This window comes from Perna viridis, chromosome 14 (assembly GCF_037379345.1).
Source record: "Perna viridis isolate PV_CMFRI_1.1 ecotype Kerala chromosome 14, ASM3737934v1, whole genome shotgun sequence".
NCBI classification, from domain to species: domain Eukaryota; kingdom Metazoa; phylum Mollusca; class Bivalvia; order Mytilida; family Mytilidae; genus Perna; species Perna viridis.
The window spans coordinates 12,933,759-12,954,762 of NC_142458.1; the positions used below are offsets into that span (position 1 = coordinate 12,933,759).

General features: G+C 33.7%; 2 protein-coding genes across 4 annotated transcripts; one reads left to right on the top strand and one right to left on the bottom strand.

Moving 5' to 3' along the window:
* Positions 1 to 10,692: 10,692 nt before the first annotated feature.
* LOC148598255 (serine protease inhibitor Cvsi-2-like) lies at positions 10,693 to 12,627 on the bottom strand. The gene is made up of 3 exons (XM_088561438.1): positions 12,470 to 12,627; positions 11,468 to 11,602; positions 10,693 to 10,841 (listed from the first exon to the last, which is right to left on the bottom strand). Exons 1-3 carry the CDS (start codon positions 12,507 to 12,509, stop codon positions 10,753 to 10,755), a joined length of 264 nt encoding a protein of 87 aa, XP_088417564.1. The 5' UTR covers positions 12,510 to 12,627; the 3' UTR covers positions 10,693 to 10,752.
* Positions 12,628 to 13,592: 965 nt separating this feature from the next.
* On the top strand, positions 13,593 to 20,632 carry LOC148598256 (C-type lectin domain family 17, member A-like). Of its 3 annotated transcripts, XM_088561966.1 has the most exons (6): positions 13,612 to 13,691; positions 14,866 to 14,986; positions 15,589 to 15,668; positions 15,948 to 16,044; positions 18,954 to 19,179; positions 20,459 to 20,632. In XM_088561966.1, exons 3-6 carry the CDS (start codon positions 15,642 to 15,644, stop codon positions 20,499 to 20,501), a joined length of 393 nt encoding a protein of 130 aa, XP_088418092.1. In that variant the 5' UTR covers positions 13,612 to 13,691; positions 14,866 to 14,986; positions 15,589 to 15,641; the 3' UTR covers positions 20,502 to 20,632. The 3 variants fall into 3 exon arrangements, with proteins under 3 accessions (XP_088418089.1, XP_088418091.1, XP_088418092.1); XM_088561963.1 differs by lacking the exon at positions 14,866 to 14,986 and having other exon boundaries at positions 13,593 to 13,691; positions 20,459 to 20,626; XM_088561965.1 differs by lacking the exons at positions 14,866 to 14,986; positions 20,459 to 20,632 and adding an exon at positions 19,521 to 19,637 and having other exon boundaries at positions 13,593 to 13,691.
* Positions 20,633 to 21,004: the final 372 nt, after the last annotated feature.

A 21,004-nucleotide genomic window follows, 5' to 3' on the forward strand; every position in this document is an offset into this window, starting at 1 on the left:
TCCCCATGGTACTTTGAATATTGTTCATGTTAATGCTTGTAGTTTGTTTCCAAAATTAGACTTATCTGACGCTGAGCTCTCTGATTATGATATAATAATGATATCTGAGACACACATAAAAGATGATAAAAAAAACTGATGAAATCCAAAAGCCGATTCGTATGGTCAGAAATAGGCATGGCGAAGGTGTCGCAATTTATGTTAAAAATAGCTTGCACATTTGTCAGAAACCAGAGTTTAAATACTCTGACCTTGAGATTATATGGGTAATCTAGACAATGGTAAAGATGTTTGCTTTGTTTTTCTGTGAAATTTCCAAAGCTGTCCACCGAGCTTGGCGCAGAGAGTTGTTATTTAAATTACAACAAATGGAAATCTTTTAGATTGGATTACGGACTATTTGATAATAATATTCATGATTATAACCTTAGACAGCACATCTCAAATGATCACATGAGGGTGCCTGCTTGTAACACCTAAGCATACTCCAACAGCTTTTCACCATCCACAATCAGGACCTGGCACCGCTTACCCGTATCAGCAAATTACTGTCCATCAGTTGATGTTTTAAGAATAGGTTTTCCTGCAAAAGCTCGAAGGCACCTGGCTACTTCAACATAGGTAACCGCAAAGAGAATATATAGCTCTGTCAGTTTAGGAATGAAGCAAGCAATCTTAATCAACATTTGTTTCTTCATCACTTCACTGATAACCAAAACTGTCCGCGCTGTAGGGACCACATTGAAAATAATCATCATTGCTTGTTATCTTGCAATTATTATGCTCATCACAGGAGGTCACTGCAGCCAGGCTGCTTGGACCTTAACATTATATTTAATTTGCCTAATCTACTATTTGGCAATGAAGTTCTGAATGATACCCAAAATGAACGAATTATGCTTGCAGTGCAAAGTTTCATAAAAATACCAACCTATTTCAGTAGGACCATATTATAGTTATACACTAAATAAATAGGTTGTTTTGTGTGCTTTTGCTGACAAACATTTATTTTTTTCCTTAAAATATTGATTTTATAAAAAAAAAATACTACTTTATTGATCAATTCATCAGCATTGAAAATGATTTATTTATCCTGCACTTTAATTTAATTGTTGCTAGATATTAAAAATCATTTCAAATGAATTCCATCTTAATGAATAGATCGGTGCATGATGTCTAGTAAACATAAAATATGCAAAAATACCTCTTCTGTCAAGATCAAATTAATAATTGTCAATCTTTGATTTTTATCCATCAATGTTTGCAAAGAAATGTATATTGATAATCTTCTAAACTAAAAAAAAAGAGTTCGATTTGAAAATATTGGAAAAGTTGTGCAGTTATTAAATGGGTTGGATGCAATAGACCAGAATATTTGTCCTGTGGTACTGAGAATGATCAAGTGTTCTCCTGAACGAGGCCAACGGCCAATGGGGAATATGTCAAAGAGACAACCATTTGACCAGGAATAGGAAATTGAACGCTATATGTTTATGAATTGGCAGACGAGAGTTACATCTACGTTTTTACACACGAGTTTTTTGTGTGTCAATGCCAATTCAATGAAGCGCTTAGAAAGCTTAGATAAAGGTCATTATGTGGTCAGTGCAATAGACTCCTCAATAGTACATCGACAGTGCAATAGATCGCCCTGTCCTTAATCAATTTTGAAAATAGAGAAAAATATGTGTATATTTAATAACAAGATAAATCTTATAATTAGGTAATTATATATATTAAACAGAGAATTACTACTATTATTATTTTTTTATTGAGTCAATTGTTAATTTAAATATAAATGTGCTTGAACATAATCATTATCAGTCAATGTACTGTTATATATAAAAAAAAGAGACCAAAAAAGACAAAAGTGAAATTAAAAACATATTCTACATTAGTAAACAACGCGTCATTTAGAACAGCCATGTTACGCTTACCGACACAAAGGGCCAACAAAACTGTTGTCGGGAGTTTCATTTTGCAAGCTATAAATCCCTTCCGGAGCACCTAGTCAATGCTCCCAGTTTTAGTGGAGTCCGAGTTGCTCATTTGCTTTTGTTACTTTGTATGTATGATTTAAGTTACTCTATATTCTTTATTGTGTATGTCTGTTTTCCATGTCTGGTCTTTGTCCCTGGATTACATTCTTTTGGTTACCGCTATAACCTTGGTTCCCTTGATTACTCTTTGATAAGAAACTGGTTCTGCAATCTGCGATCTTGTACATTATAGGTTACAATGCGTTAACTATTATAGTCACGATTTTTGCAAACGGTCACGGAAACAAACATTTGCAAGACAAGTAAACTTTTGCGCAGTTTGAAGTATGATAAGACTGTAAATACTTGACTGAAATAACACATCTGTTAGTGGGGTGCAGGGTTGAGGGCGAGAACACAACTAATATATACATTAAAAAAGATCATTCAAATAAGAATGGTCTAATATTAATACACCAGTTTTAAGCTTTAGCTATTTAGGTGTACATATATCAAGGATTTTATGTCATTAAAATAGCAGAAGTGCTAAAAGAACTTAACGTGTATGGCTAGTGTGACCTCCATAAGATCAGACATGTTATATTCGAGGAATACACGTGTTTTTGGAACTAGATGCTTAGTATTTAAGCACTTTTATAGGACACATACGTATCTATGCAATGATTTGATGCACAGAAGCTATAACCTGCCTTAACCCCTTGACACGTTCACGTGTTTCCCATTTTAGCGTATCTGATTAGTTTATCGTGCGTTTTCTGAACGTTTTGTAACGTTTGCACATCGTTTAGAGTAAAGTGAACGAAGAGACAATTTAATATGTCAGAATGCCGTTGTTTGTTATATTATGTATTATATGAACTTGTTATTGATATTTGATGGGAGTAATAAGATTAGAGAGTTCACTAGTCATTGTTTTACCTGAGGGTTCATGGTTCTATCCAGCTTAAGGGCTCCGGGATTTCAACATATTTTACCATTTTATCGTCATACTTTGTTAGTAGTAGATTGATTTATTATGTCCGTGTTTTTCCTACGTGAAAAGATATCTTAGAGTATGAAGCGTGCAGACATGCTGAAAATGACGCAAAACTTGCATGGTCAATGCAAGGGCAACACAAAGATAATATAGATAATGCATTACAGTAAGGTATGAAGCTTTTAATGTGAGTAAAAGACGACCCAATGTCGGTACCAAGGTCCTGCCAAGAAAGCCCACAAAGTACAGGATGACATACATGTAGAGCCTAATTCATAGTTTGAATGTCAATATTGGCATAAACCAGGTCACAATATTAGTAAATGTCGAAAAAAGACTATGGGACAAGAAGAATGCTATAAACCAAGCAAGAGGCAACCTATAGTTAAAAAAACAACCAAGTGAAACCAAGAGGTCCACAATAAACAAACCAGAGAAACTACTGAAAGCTAAAAGAGTGGGTCAACCTTCAGCAATGCAAAATGAAACTGGACCCATTTTATTTCAATTAAAAACTAATCATGAAGGAATGTTTGTTAAGTCCCGTTTACATGACATTCCTATATATTGTTTGATGGACACAGGTTCTACCATGAGTGTCTTAAATACCAATTTCTTTAAAGAAATTGCCTGAATGTGACATACCATACAAGGCTTAAGATGGCCGATGGCAGTTAAGTGACCCCTTTAAGTATAGTAATCTTACCTTTGACAATTGAAAATCAAATAATCACTCAACCCATTTTGATAGCTGAAGTTGAGACTCCTGCTGTACTTGATTTCATTACCACCAATGAATGTATTATTACATAAGACCAGTATACTTTACCTGCTATGAGTGAAATAAGTGTCAAATCTGAACGTATTTATGGCATCCCAGAAGGTACAAACACTATAATTGACAATACAACAGAATCACTCAAACGCAGAGGTTTAGTAGTTGTAAAAGCCCTTTATAAAACAAATTGTGATGACTTTCTAGATATTTTCAATGTCAGTGACAACATCAGATGTTACAACATAACTTCCATGACAGCTACTGCAGAAATTTTTCCTGGGAGTAGCATCATGAATGAAGTAGTAAAAACAAACTTAATGAGAATTATGCTGAAGTGTTCAATGACATTTAAGATAATTGTAAATCAAATCTTACCCAAGTACAGTACGAAAAAGTGCAAAGCTTTCTTGTAAAATATAAGGATGCATATCAAAGAGTAATCAAGGGAACCAAGGTTATAGCGTTAATCAAAAGAATGTAATCCAGGGACAAAGACCAGACATGGAAAACAGACATACACAACAAAGAACATAAAGTAACTAAAATCATACATACAAAGTAACAAAAGCAAATGAGCAACTCAGACTCCACTGAGCATGGACCAGGTGCACCGGCAGGGTAAGCATTCTCTGCTTTTCTAGAAACATCCGCCGAATTGCTCATAAAAAGTCTAGTCCGGGGTAGACAAACGAGGAAAGGACCCGTCTAATAAATCAGTTTTCATGGTGCGGAATAATACACCATAACGCTCCACGAGTTCAAGATGACGACCATAAAACTTCTGTAGTGATGTCTTTAATCTTGTAGCAAAATAATCTTATTCCAGAAGCCTATTTGTTAGAGTTCTAGGGCGATACAAAAATTCTGCGTAGTATGACATTCGTTTAACACAATTAGTTAAGCATGAAATTAATACGGGGAATGCTGCCTAATTTAAAAAAGCACCCAGACGTATACCTTGAGCACAAAGACAAGAAGTGGTGGCTGGAAAAGAAAAAAATATATATTACAGAACAATATAATTCAACCAAGCTTCTCACCCTGGTCAAGCCTATGTTAATAGTACGCAAACTTGATAACTCAATTCGAATCTGTATACTGTGACTGAAAAGGATTAGTACTCTTGATTTAGATAGCAGGTATTACCAGCGTGCTATGCATACTTAATAAGTACCCAAAACTGCTTTTGGGACTGCCCAAGGTTTATTACAGTTCACGAGTATGCCTTTAAGACTAACCAATGCAGGTGCTACATTAAACATCTCATAGAATGTATTCTTACAGGATTGCAATAGAAGATTTGCATTGCTTGCCTTGACGATATACTAGTATTCTCTCAAACCTTTCACAAACATGTAATAAGGTTACAAAAAGTTATTGATGCTTTCCATCAAGGTAAACTTAAAATCGTTCCTAAAAAGTGCAGTCTTTTTTTCCAAAGCGTGTTGCTTTTAGGGCATTTTGTTGACAGTAATGAAATTGCTCCTGGTCCTTCCAAAATTTCAGCAATAGAAAATTGGCCTACCCCTACCAGTAAAGGATATCATACTATAAGCGCTGTATTAAAGACTTTGCTTAGATAGCAAAGCCATTGCACGGGCTTCAAGATGAGAAACATGTCGCTTTCAAATGGGACTATTGAATATGTTTCGCTCAGAAAAGCACTTACCTCAAGTCCAGTACTCATATACCCGTCTTTCACAAGTAGGAGATGAGGACAAGGAACATGTATACGTAGTTGCTTACCATAGCAAGGAACTTTTTAACCATTTTCACCACTATGTATATGGTGTTCATTTTACCATTCGAACAGACCATGGGTCACTTACTGGGCTGTCTAACTTAAAACAAAACCTGAAGACCAGCTTTTTCAAAATATTAGGTATTTACCATTTTACTATAAAACATATAGTTTGTCTACTGCATTGGTTTGCACATGATTTGTCGAGACGACCATGTGGTCACTGTAGTCGCAGCGACTTGAACGAAGTCTCTAAACAGAAGCTACTTGTCAAAAAGCAAGCGCAGTAAGAACAATCGCTATTGCACAAATCAGAGCAATTAGAATACCTTCACCTTATGATACTGATAATTGTTCGTTGTCGAATAACTGACTGAAGGAGCTTGGGAATGCACAAACCAATGATTCAATTATAAACACTGTACGCATGTAGTTGAATGCAGGGTATTCTACATTTAAGTAAAATTCTCAAGACATACTAGAATGATTGGGACAGACTAGTTCTGATTGGAACCAAGTTTTGAATATACTCTGAATATAAAACCAGAAACAGTCCTTTTCGCCCCCAAAGTTCAGGCCTAGTAGAAAGGTTGATCTGTACCATTGAAGATATGCCTTCTCTAAAAACCAAAAAGACTGGGATCACTATCTACCACGTTTAATATTTGCATACCGGTCTACATTATATTACTTTTCCCTCCATGCCCGTTTTTTTACGTTTTTTGCGGGTGCGGCGCAGGCAACATAACTGAACTGAGGGGCGTGGCCATCCGATAACCGGCCAACAATTTCCATAGTTACCTTGGGCTGTAGGACGCCATATATAAACAAATGCGTAGTCTACAGAAGAAAAAGAACGTTGAAGAGGAGAAATACTAAAATAGTGAACATGTGTTCATTGTACATGGTCAATCTTTCAGATTTTCCATGTATATCTAATCATATAAAAATAATGACTGTATAAAATAACATATCAATCGAAAACACAACTTCAACAAACAAAACCAGAAACCAATATAATTATGTATTACAGCTGTAAAAATACTTTTACCACATCGGCATGAAAAATAAACACATTTTAAATGTATGACAATGTCTAATATCTAAACAAATGCAAAAGGGCTATGATAAAAGAATTATAAAATGTAAAACAACAGCATGCACAAATACTTCGAACGTGTTTAAAGTGTATATGTGAATATTTCGTTGACTCCGAAAGTAAAAAAACTATTTCGTCTGAGGTATCCTGCTGCATTTTTTTTTTTTTTTTTGTTCTTTTCAATGTTACAACAGATCGGTAATAATGATTTTTACATCAGCATTGTTGGAACAACTCAAGAGCATTTTCGTTAACAGACAAAATGACGACATATAGCTTTTAATACCGCTGAGATCTGTTTGACATACTTCTTTTACATTAAAGGAATTTTAGAAAAGCTAAGCTATTGTTCGAGCGGAGGACATTGTGCGATTTCACGACAGACCTAAAAGTATGCCAAGTAAAAGTTGTTGATCTTTTACAATATCTGAATGAAGAAAACCCCATTTATCCTATTTGGTTGGATATGGGGCTGTTAGAAATAGGACAACCGAGGAATGTGCAAAGGCGACGAGAAATAAGGTGAAATTGTTCACAATGTTTTGTTTTTTTTATTTTTATTAGGCTTTTTGTTGATTTTCTTTATTTCTCTTGTTTTTTTGTTTTGTTTTGTTTTGTTTTGTTTTTTTTTTTTTGGCTTTTTTTTGGCTTTTTTTGCTTTATGTTTTTGTTGTTATTTTTGTATCATTATAATTGTTTTGTTTTTGTGTCGGTTTATCTCTGTTTCAAACAACAATGGACGCATGAGAGAAAAAAATATATTTTTGTAATTATGAGGACAAATTTTGTTCTAAAAAAATTTATAATCCAGCATTTATTTTATATAGAATACATTTTTATTTACATTTTTATAATACATTATTATTTTTTTCAAATGGGACACAAATATTATGACATGGAAAATAAAGGAATGAGACATTGTGCATGGTGAATGGGACACAGGTAATGGGACACAAGGAATGAGACAAAGAGAATGATACACAGGAAATTGGATATAAGAAATATGACACATGGAGTGGAACACCGGGAATGGAATACGGGGAGGGGAACACAGTGAATTGGATACATCGAATAGGACACCGGGAAAGTAACACATAAAATGTGAATAGGCCACAATGAATGAGACATATGAAATGGGACACGTAAAATGGTACAAAAAGGAAAGAGACTCAGGAAATGGAGAACTACGGAAGGCAACAGATAACAGACGGAGAAGATTGTTACCCCATAGAAGAGTAGAACGGAAATATCATATGACAAAGGGGAATCGGGGTTCGATTCCAACATAATCCAATGACAACGAGCGAACAAAGTAAATTTAAAAACACAACACAGAAAATACAATGAAAAACTATTACACACGCATGGAAACAACAGTAAAAACGAGAAATGACATTATTAAAATGACTACGGGAATTGACCACGTTAATCGGTAGATTAAGAGTCCTTTGCTGTTCTGGAAACCACACTAAGTAACGTCTTGGATAATTAAAAGAGGAAGAAAAATCTATTACATTTAACAATCGTTTACAATGGTGTAGATGGATGCACCATAAGGATCCACGTGTTCATGCTGACGACCGTAGCACTTTTAAAATGATGGCTATTATGTTGCGGCAACATAGCATTGTAAAACCATATGTCTGTGCTGAAGGAATTTTGTAATAACTTAATTTATCGGTGTTTATCTAAAACAAACCTTCGTTTTTCTCATGTTTATTCATTGTTAAAACATCTGCTAAATGTAACCTTTGATTTCAGTCGTCTTTTTTACGAAGCGATATTGTCTATATAAGATGTGCTCTTTGTACTCAATGGCGTATCCAGATATTTACATTGGGGTGTTCTAGAATATCAATATATACTGAATATTGCATGTCAAAATCTGCATATCATGCCATATCAACTCGATACACCTATCTCAACCCTAGGGCTACTGGTCCGCAGTGTGATATAGGTGGAGGGTAATTACGGCATGTGATACAAATTTTGATATGTCCTTTTCATTATATCATATATATCAACTATACTTATAGCGTGTTCTTAGTAGAGGTGTGGTATATTGTGTGTGGTATAGGTCCATGGGTGTGATAAAGGGTATGTGGTTTAGGTCTATGGGTTGTGGTATAGGGTATGTGGTAAATAGGTCTAGAGGTGTGATATAGGGTAGACGATTTAGGTGTAGGGTGTGATATAGGTTATGTGGTATAGGTATAAGGCTGTGATATAGGGTGTGATATAGGTCTAGGGGTGTGTATTAGGGTATGTGGTAAAGGTCTAGGGTGTGATATAAGCTTTTCGATAAAGAGTAAACAATATAGGTTTTAAACAAATGCATATACGAAAAACGTATATTTTAATCCAATTAAATTATATAATCTATATTTATTTTATATTCTAAGTTGTGTGTTTATTTCTCGATAAAGATTTTTCCCTGGATTTTATTATTTTGATCCGTTCGAATCTTAGTTTCGTTGATTACTCCTGAATTTCCAAGAATCTCTTGTCTGTTTCAGCCTTTTATAACATTATTATAAGTAGGTTAAAAAGAACAATTAGCACCAAATGAAGGAATTTCAAATACTAATTCGACTAATTATTATTATTAATTTTTTTTTTTTTTTAATTTCTAGGTGTCTATATTTTTAACAACCAAGTAATCAGAAGTAAAAGATTGTTGTTGTAAGAATGAAGCAAAATTGGTAAAACAGAAACATGCATGACAAAAATGCAACGATCTGACCACGTAAATTCATTTAAGGATACTCAGGATACTCATTAGATTTGTTTAGAAATTGTTCAACAGAATGTTGAAAAAAAAGTTTTTTTGGACAGAGTTACCTGCCCTAGAAAAGATCATTTTGAATGCATTTCAGTGAAATTACAACTCAATGTACAAACACAATACGGAAAATCTTACATATTTGTCATGGTTATAATGGTTAAAATAGTCAAAATAAACTTGCAAAATGGTTGGTTTTTTCGTGCTATGTTTTACCAACTGCCGTATTCTTACAGAAACTGACATTCGAAAACAATACAGATTTTCAAGCATTATGTCTGATGTTACCAAATTTCGTCTTCTTAAACCTATTAGATTTGAACCTCTTCACGATGAGAATGAGATATTTATACATTTTCTATCAACCAACAGGAAATATATGTTATTAACATCAGCAATTTCTTCATCAGAAAGAAGTATTTAAAAAAAACACCATATTCTAAAAATCGACGTGTTCTTATTGCCTCTTACAGCTACACAAAGACAATAAGTAGTACAGTTTTCAGCTATAAAATGATATTGCAGAATTTAAACATTGACGAATGCTTAAAATCCCCTCTAACATGCGGCTGTGCTTCTTCTCTCTTTAATTACAGTCCTTCAGGTAATGTTATCACTGGCGATTTGAATATCATTCATGTATTGTCCATCAACAATCCTTCTTTTGGTAAATGGTTACCATCAATATAGCCACCACAGCTCAAGATAAAGGAAACTACAGTTATAGTCTGTTATGCACCTTTTTTGGACCTAAATCATTTTAGCACAAAGATTTATGATAAGAGAGACGACCTTACTTTTAATATCATTAATTTTCCTTACCTGTACAGCAATATTCCTTCACCTCATGCTTATGGTTTTTATATATCAAAATTGATTCGCTACGCTAGATCAAGTACTAACTACTTTGATTTCCTTGAACGCCATTAATATCTGCGTAACAAACTCCTGAATCAAGGGTATGAAGAAATATTTCTTACCAAATATTTATTTAAATATCAGTCGTTGGTTGAAGAAAATACTCTGTTTCTTCTAAAACAATGAGTAAACCTAGATTTAACCCACCATTTTGTTTGAAGTGCCTGTACCAATTAGGACCATTGCGCTACCAGTTGCCCGATGGTCTAATATCTATTTTGCTTGATTTATCCCGCATCTCAAACAATTAAGCAATCTACCCACGAGTTACAGTGTAACCTATTTTATCTTAAAGCAGTTGTACTTTTGAAATTGTTCTTCTTTTTCCTATTTTCGTTTGGATACAAAAATTGCATCTTTCGTGGGCAAAAGTAGAATTAAGCTAAGACAAAGCTATGTTCTGTATTTTTTCACCATGTTTTATTACTCCCTTCTTAGATACCTGAAGTTCATCCTTCTTATATAATGAATGTACATCTGCAATGTCCATCAATGCAATGGGGATGACGGTTATGGTCACAATGGCATTCAGAAGCGGCTGTGCATGCTGTTGAAAAAAAAAGAATAACAAGTGCACTTGATACTTCACATATACCGGTTGAAGAGAAAACTTAATTCGAACTCTGAATTTGTAAACCCTTTATTTTGATCAACTCCCCTTAAAACATCAAATGCCTGAATTCGATGCCAAACCTTTACTTCATAGGAATCATTTAATCAAATTGCAACGGATGTACTTGTCAGGTTGGAAACTCGGTTTAAATTGCAAAACAAATATTTTCAATTGCCAGAATACTGTTTGAATGCAGTGAAACAAACCGCACCGATTTTCTTTTTCAAATCTTTGGGGGAAAATTTCATGACAGTCCGGAAAACTTATTTTGTTTTTCAAATCCATTTTTGTCCATTCATTGTTTCTGTAACCATTATTTATTACAAATACGGAGTATTTTTGGCAACACTCTTAACACAGTAATTAGTAAGCAGACATTTGAACTGAAAAACAAAATACCTCTGCCAGGATTTAGGAGGTCATACATACGAGTTGCCACAAGAGGGAAACAGTATAGAAAACTAGATCCTTAAAGGAATGTGTTTGTGTATTTAAAGGCAACTAGATCCTTAAAGGAATGTGTTTGTGTATTTAAAGGCAAGAATATGCGGTACACGTACCACTTCCACCACTACTTCCGGTTCCAAAGGTTGAGCATGTGCATTCGCCACGAATACAAGCAAGATGATGACTGTTGTCAGAACACTGAGTTACCTTACAATCGCTTGTTTGTCGGCAGTTTTCTGCCATGATAACTGAAAAAATAAATTACCTTTAACAAACAAGTAAGAGAATAGTTTACATATGTTTACATGTACGTGTAAGCTCAAATGAAAGTTACTAATGAAACGTAACAACGATTTTAGGTATACATTTACAGGTATTGACACAGTTTCGTATAAAATTTCGAAAATACTCAAAACGTTCTAGATATGGTGTATGAATGTAGTACAACATTAAAGTAGCCGTCCTTATAAAATCAGACAGGAGGTAATTCATGCACGTCAAAAACTCACCGAATTCAGTTTTAGTTCTGATTCAGAATCAGTTTCAGTCCAAATTACAATTCATTGTTTTTCATTTGGCTATTTCGCTTTTGAAATATAAATAATATAGATAGTGTATGGAATTGGCACATTGCAAGATATAGTGATTTTTTTCTGATTTGGTTGATTTTTTAGGGAGATGAATGTATGATTTCCTCAAAAATGGCAGATCTGAATACAAAAACGATTATTGTCAGGTAAAAATATACCATATGTAGACTGAAAAGGCATTGTTTCTTTGGATGGTTTTTCTACACCATTAATCACTTAACCAAAAGTAGTGTCTTTAATTTATGCAGAGTGATACTTAAATATATATATATTCTGTCAGGTTAAGGCACGTGCATTGTCCTTGATTACGAACTGTAATATTAATTTCTTTAGTAAGAAACTAAAAACAATTTAAAGGACAATCATTATTAGAAGAAAGTTGTCAGGTTTAAAATCAAATAGAGAAAATAAACACGAACGAACAACAAAAATTCTACATAAAGTTAACGAATCATCATTTTGAACATATGATACCTCATTCATATATGACCCAAAAACAAATAAAAATAAACATAATACGCTTACCGGCACAAAGGGTCAACAAAACGGCTACTTGGAGTTTCATTTTGCAAGCTTAAAATCCGTCAGATAAGAAACTGATTCTACAATCTTGGGTCTTGCCTTTTATATGTTCCGATCCGTGACCTAACGTAGTCACGAATTGTTCGAATTGTCACGGAAACAAACATATGCAAGACAAGTAAACTTTTCACATTGCGAAAGATAATAAGATTGACAATACTTGTATTAACATAGCATATCATTTGGCGGGGTGCAGGATTGAAGCAAAATATATACACATTACAAAATAATATTTAAAAATTAGTTTTGTCCAAAATAAATACACCAGTCTAACATGTAACCTAAAAACCCAAAATAGAAAGATGACCCAAGCCCCTACCCCTAATAACAAATAATGAAATAACCTATCTTACCATTCTTAATATAATATCATGTCTAAAAGAAGAAGATTTCATAAAAATTAAAACGACTTAAAGAAGATGGCATCACAAACTCCTTTGAATTATGTACGAGGGGGAGATGTGGGGTGGTCTCCTCATACATACTTAACCAAACTATTTTTTTATTCTTAAACGGGAAAGATTATCTTTTGCATTTGAAAACAACGTCAATATTTTATTCTAACAACATTAATGTTTTTAGTCAAAAACTATTTGTTTTCACAATTTCATCTGAAAATTGAAATTAACCCATTTTATGAAAAGACATTCTACTTTATAGTATAGGGTGAGAACATATATTCACGTTTCATTCGTGGCTTCGTGATTTCGTGATTGCGTTTCATGGGAAGTGTGCACTGAATAAAATATTTGATTTGAACATTTACATTCCTAAATAATTATATCGTTTAGGTCCCTGTTTTAAAGAAGATATTTGAATTAGGCGAGTATATTAGCAGTCTTAAAAATATTTTTAGAGGTGAAAAACCATGCAAAATCTCGGGCTTTGGTCAACTATGGTCATATTTGGGACTGCAGAAATATTTGATTTGAAAAGGATAAAATGAACAACATAAATAAATGAAAAACTAATTGATAACATTTAGCATTTTAAGAGGTAAAATGACAAAAACCATCAAAGCGCATGACACTTGTGACATTTTCTTATCAAATATGATATTAGATTGCAATATTTGACCTATACAATTTGTATCGTAGCCACATAATGGTTAGACAATATGTTTTGGTTCTTTCCACATTAGTGTTGTCGATTTCTAACAGTTTCGGTAAGTCCATCTTAACAGCTAAGAAATTCGTGATGTATTACACTTAGTTTTGTCTGTTTTTTTTTTTTGTTTTTTTTTTTGTTTGTTTTTTTTTTTGGTTTTGTTTTGTTCTGTTTTGTTTTTGTTTGTTTTGTTTTCGTCCACGAATATGATAATCAATGGTGTTGAGACAAACAATCTAATTTGATAATGTTTGCACTGTTCTTTAGGATGTTGGCTGATCAGATAACAAGGATTTCACTTGAGGGGGAAATAATACAAAATCTTTCGTTCCAGAAAAAAATTAAAACAAAAACTGATGGGTCAATGCGTTCATTTTTTAGATATAAGCATTTGGAATTTTGGTGGGAAAAGGATTTCTCTGGATTTTCCACTTGTTTTGTTTCAGTAGTTTTTCTTCTATTGAAACCCCTGAAGAAATAACAAGAATTTCATATAAACTCCCCAAATAACATTTTACGAGGGTTTAACGAAATTTAAAAAAAAATGAGGGTCACTGGTGCACCGTGTTGGGAAAGATGCCACGTTCCTCGCACGTTATAAAGAACCCTACTGTGGTATTCTCCCCGAGTAGGGACCATAGGGCTCCGCCACAGGAGGCTAAATTGTCCGACCCTTCCCACCCCTCCCTATTTCCAGTGGCAATCAAAATTTGTCGACCCCATTGTCCTTGTGTCCCATCCCATTTTTCATTTCATCATCATTTCATGTTCATTTTATCATCCACTTTATGTTCATCGAATGAATATAGCTGAGATATTGCTGCTCGAGCTTTAAACCCCAACAAACAAACAAACAGCAGTTAAACTTTAGAAATTACGACATTAATGGTTGGAAAACATATCGTTGTCACATTACTTTTTGGTGCAGCCAAATCAAGACAGTGGAAGTAATTACAGCAATCTCATTGACATATGAGTTGATAGATAAAACCTGCATACACTAAAGTCTATTGAGTGTTACTACACATGGAAAGAGAGTCAAATATGAAGAAACCAACGTTATGGTGTTCGTGATAGAGTTTAGTTGAAAGGTCTTCTCTTTAGTTAATTTAAATGTCGCATGCGAGATAAGCTTCAGCTTACACTTTTGGCAAGATATCTTTTCTAATTGAGAGAACGAAAGTCACCAAACTTAGATATATTTTGTTAATAAAGCATTATCTTTATAACAGGAGCTGATATTAAAAAACTGTGCCAATTAGCGTTCCCTTCCCTTAGTTTAAATCTTAGGAAACCAACTGTCTGCTGCATTAATTATTCACCAAACTGCTTCAAAGTGTTGTCAATCAAAAAGTAATGATTGTATCATCTGTATATTGGTTGCAGGCAATTTGAAAATAAGTTTTCACAAAGCAAGATTCCTTGTGGCCTTAAACTTTGATTTAATTAAGTACTAGATACAATATTCTGTAGATTCAATATACTATATTGCTAAGCAATCCGGGGTTTATTCCAATGCCTCTTATTTAGATTGAACAACTCGTTTATAGAAATAAGCACAAATGTGCGTACAGATACCGTACTTGTATTGGAAGAACTTCCCAGTATATGGTATATGTGGTGGGGGCAACTTGGATGTGAAAAATGGGAGTATGGGGATGAGGATTTTAAAAAGGATTTTAAAAATGAATTAGTTCTTAAAAGTATTTTTTAATATGAAAAATGCATAAAATTTAATTCAAATGATCAAAAATATATAATTCAATTTGATTATAACAAAATAATCAAACGAAAAAGCAATGGCAGATGGGGATGTTTCTATAGGGAATGTGGAATAGGATTGAGACTATGATGGGAAATGTGGAAAATGTGGGGGTGCTATATAGTGTAAATGGGGCGTTTGTACCATTCAAGAGCTCTCAAATTTATAATTCTCTTTTTCTGATATATTGTAGCCTGTCAAGCTGGATGGATATCGTTTGAGGGACGGTGTTACCTTTTTTCCAAAATGACTGATACCTGGGCAGGGGCATTGGTTAGTAAAATAATGAATTTTACAGTTGTTAGATGATAATAAAGTTGTTTTTAGTGGATGTTATTTTTAAGATACTCACTTTAACGTATCTAAACATTCATTTGTACGATACTGTTTGTACATATTAATAGTTCGTGTCTTCAGTTGATTGTCAATCATAGCTGTTTCATATACATGTATTAGGTACTTTTTTTATATCTATATCTAATTAATTGTAAAAAACAATATTGTGACTGTTATTGACTTGCACACGAAAAGTAATATTACAATTTATTTCAGAGCATTTGCAACACATTTCATTCGAAGTTGGCGGAACCTCGAACACAATCTGAACAGAACTTCATCTCCGGCGAGTTAAGTCATCTTAATAACCTTGGTAAGAACGTTATATCATGTACACGTATATTTGTATGTACGTTGTATAGTTTCTCATCAGATAGTTATTGTCGTACTGGAGCGTTATGTTAATAGCTTTATATTTTGTTATAGACCTTCATAAAGTTCTTCTGAGCAATACAGAATCTTCGTTTGCACACTAATATTTTGCCAGACTTTATATAAACCAGATAAACTTGGATAAACCATCACGGTTGGAAGTTTGTCATTGGACTTATGTACTATTTATTGTATTGTCTCTTCGAGGCTTGGACTATATGAGATGTATTGAATTTTCTATTCGACTCTGGGTCGGATATAGCAGCTCTATTTCCAGCAAATTCAAAGATGAAACTTGTAAATGTGAACTTCGACTGGTACAATGTATGGCCTAGAGTGTAGATCTAGAAATAAGTCTACTCGTCTTTGTTCTGTTACCGTTATCTTACGATGTTTTTTAAATACTGTTCTGTATATTGTTGTCCGTGACTTTCCCCTAGTTCAATATCGGTAACATTACTGTTGTCACCTGACAATGAAGAGTTTGAAGAGGATCATTATGCTTCTTTTATTTGTCATTTCATAAGCTCTACAGATTTGGTCACGAAATTAAAAAAATAGAATTCCCTCTTATCTTCATTTGATGTTTCTAGGGAAGACATGACTGTGGTTTCTCTTTTTTATGCATTTGAAACCTAAGCTCCAGAAGTGTTCACACAATGAGCATTGCAATGATCAGTCAGCAAAGTGTATAATCATATCCCTTTCTAAGTTGATAACGTCTATTTTACCACCAGTGCAGAGTGACCGCCAACTTTTTTAGATACTTTTCACGATAGAAATGGTGCAATAAAAGGTGCGAGTTCTGCAAGAGATAATGGTAACAACACAATTACTAAATTATTTTCTTTAAAAAACTTGAAAATGGTTACCTCTCTCTGGAATATATTTATAGAGGACGAAGTACTAATTACGGTTTTAATGCAAATTTAATTCATAGCTTGGAAGCACTGGGGGCACGTCTATTGGAGCTTCCTACATTGTATACAAATTAAGTTCGAAGTACGAACGCTAAATAAGGGTAACAACAAAATTACCGAACATTAATCCGATCCGTAATCAAGTCGAGTCTTGAATAATTCTGAACATATAGATACTACATAACCGGAATAGCTTGTGCCGCAATTTTTCTGACTTGGTACTAGGCATTTCCAACGAATAATGGGTTAAATCTATATTTTTAAGCGCGTCAACCCTTCCCTTTCCATTTTGGCATGAATATACCGGTGGTAAATAAATATCATTTACATGACATAGTGTCATAATCAGTAAATTAGAGGTTATATCAATACAAAGAATAAGTTACAAAATCTGTCATTACTCGTTTTTTGAAGAATAAACTGAGTATTTTTCAACCAAGGACTGATATTTCAAAAACAATTTAAACCCTTTAAAAAATAACTAAAGCCTTGGAGACACATTTTCTAATGCCCCGATTCAGGAGAGTCTATTACGCAGATATTTATGACGTTCAAGGAAATCATAGCAGTGAGTACCCGCTATTGCGTAGCGAATCAAGAACTTTCTGTGAATTTCAAATCTTAATCTCGTTTTTTAATTTAGTAGCACAAAAATGTTTATTTTATTTATTTACTTATAGCATGTATATATTCCACATTCCGTAATCAAAAAGACATTATGATTCAATGCTGCTAAAAAAAGCCACAAGCTTACTTTTAAGAAAGCTCTTTCTGAATTAAGGAGGTAGACTGAGGGTAAGAGACACAAGTCTTACAAATCATTGGAACGTTTGTATTCACCATTTTACATCGATCTCATGTAAGCATTAAAGTAACTCAGACTTATTTCATTTTGTTTCAAAACTTGAAAGGCTTTGGTGAAATTGAATATGAAACAAACATATCAATGATTTGAAGAGATATTTCCCTTACTTTAAGTCTACCTCCTTACAATAACAAGTAAACAAACAATAAAAGAAATTTCTTTGATCGACCACATTTTTGCCAAATATGATGGATTATTGTTTCCACAGAAATATGCATCAAAATGTTATCATTTGTGTTCATAAACTGGTCGATTTTTTCTTAACACTAGTTAAAAAGCAAGGTCGAATCATAATCCATCCAGTTGAACACGAAATGGAACATACCATCAATATCAGCCCTTTTCATATATACCGTTAATTATGTTCTTTCAATATCACTGAATAACCCTGTATGCATTGACTGATTTTATCGCATCGAACAAACAGATAAAACTTTGGACACAATGTAAGCTATAAGTACATTGGAGTGTGTCTTATCATTACTTTCATTTCGAAACTGACGAACGGTGAAACATTTAAACACTAAATTTAGTCACAAACTCGACGTCATTGAATTTGTATTGGCATTTTCCTTTCCTACGTAGTATCATTCTGGGTACCCCAGCGTGTAGAGTGATTGTCTTCCAATACATTCGTTTCGTTGGCAATTGCGATAATTACACCGGTTTTCGAGGTGCGATTCGATGATTCCATTTTTTCTATTTTGGCAAATGGCATCCTTCTGTCAAAGGTACTCAACCTCTTACTCTGGACTTGCCCTTCATCGAAAAACACCCAGGGTTTCTTGCAAGAAACAGAAATCGGTTACCTTTCCGGAGCTTCTACGTTCGCTCCAAGATTTCAGTACGATTTGTTCTGTTTGTTTTAGATAAGCTAAAATGGGTTGTGTAACTTGTTAATCACGCGTTTATTTTATTTATTTTGTTTTATTTACATTGTTTCTCTTAGTATTTTCTATTGTTTGAACATTTATATCGCTATAATCTTATTTCTGTCGTATAAACAGCAATGTTCATTGTTAAGTAGTTCAAGTTCAAGTAATCCTTCTCAAAAGTATTTTGCAGGAAATTTACAATATTGGCTAGGGATATCTGATATCCCTGTCGAAAACCGATGGGAATTTGCATCTGATGGCGAAGAAGTTACTAATGGCTTTTGGGGCCAATCTGAACCCAATGGTAATCTAAATGAAAACTGTGTCGTTGCTGAATTAGCAGATGGTCGTCATGGGGCCTGGGCTGACTATTCATGCAAGACAAATAGGCACTTCATTTGTGAAAAACCTGAAAGGTGAATATTATAACTGCATCTTCGTTTGAATAAAAATAATTTATTCATTTATTTTTTTTTCTATAATCACAAAGGAACTACGTACTATCCTGGTCACAAGTGTTATCAGTGGTAAATATATACTTCTTAAAATCAGCAGCAACACGTGATATGTGTGTTACACGAGCGATGTACTGTTACCATTGCCACAATTGGAAGCAAATATAGTTGTTCAGCATATTACAAATAGACCTTTCTCTGTCAATCCACTGTATCTGTATCTCACATATAATTATAATTATCTGCTTGCTAATGAAATTGTGCTACAAAATGTTAGCGTTTAAAATACTGTATTTTTGTAGTGGGTCTACTGAAGTCATTGGGTAGACAGCTGAAAAGTCTTGCAAGTTGTTTATACGACTCTGAGTGACACAAAACCAAATCGTTGAAAAAAAGTAATAAACATCGGTCAAAAAGAACTCTGTCTTTAATTCGTTACCTGGATCATGACATCAGAGATATGAGTTAAATTAGAAAAAAAGAATTACCCCTATAAAGTTACAGGCACGTTCCTTAAAGATGGGTATGTATAAGGTATCCTTCGTTTCAATCATTACTGTCCCATTTTTTTTCTCATTGAGAACATAAACTTATTATAAGATAATCATTAAACATTATTTCACATGACCTAAGACATGGAGAATGTGGGTATAAATTCCTGTCGATATATTAAGAACAAATAGTTTGCTCTCTTTGTGTTGATTAGGTGATAAACGATGTCGTTTTTACCAAAATTATATTGATATTCCTGGTTGTAGCCCGTATATTATGGTAGGCATACACAGAGATGGACAACTTCTTAACAAATGGAAGTAGCCTAGGTTACATTGGCAAAGACTCACCATACAATCTTAAACTGAAATTTTCTATAAAAAAAATCCCTTACTCTAATATGATCAATCATATCCTTCCGATTCAGTGGGTATGTGGAAATTGTTTATGAAAGTAGGTTCTGGTCTAACATATTTAACTGCTGGTGTAGTATTATTGGTTGTTTTAATTTCGATGAATTATTACAAAAAAATGCAATTAAATGTTATTCCTCAGATGCTTCTGACCTGAATGAAGGGTCACCCATTTCGTGTTCAGTTTTACGGTGGACAAAATGTCTAGACGACCTTTCGTCATCATTTACAACCATCATCGTCTGGAGTCATTGTTTGTCGTCGATTTTACTTACTGTAAAAAAAAACTCTAAATCCCTTCGTGAATTGTATTTTTGGGTCGTTTTTTTTTTTAGGGGATTATGCTTATTTTGCGTAGAAAAAAACCGAGAATGCTGATTGGTGGGCAAGATATATTTCTACATATATCCTATTAACTACCAGAGATTATGAAAGGTATTAGTCAGAAGAGAACGTTTTCGTTTTGGTCGACGTCGTGTCAGTTCTTTGTGGAAGTAGTATATTTTAAATTGTTTCTTCTATTTAGACTAAAACAGATATAATGAAAATTAAACGTTTAACAGTCTTTTTGATAGGTCATTCGAGTGTTTACTTCAAGGTGCATTACAAATGTTCCAACAAAAGCCATAACTGAATTAGCTATGCCTTTAGTAGTATATCTTCGCAATCGTTTAATATAGATAGGAGATTTTAAATATACAAACTGGTATATTTTCCAGAACCCACAAAGAAGGTACTACATGCAGATATATACACTTGTCAGAAAAAAACTTTTCTTTAAACAATAACAAAATGGCTATTTTTTATCGTTATTTTCTTCGCTAAAACGTGCAAGTGTCTTCATTAAAGAACAATTGTACTGAACTCAGACTTAAAAGACT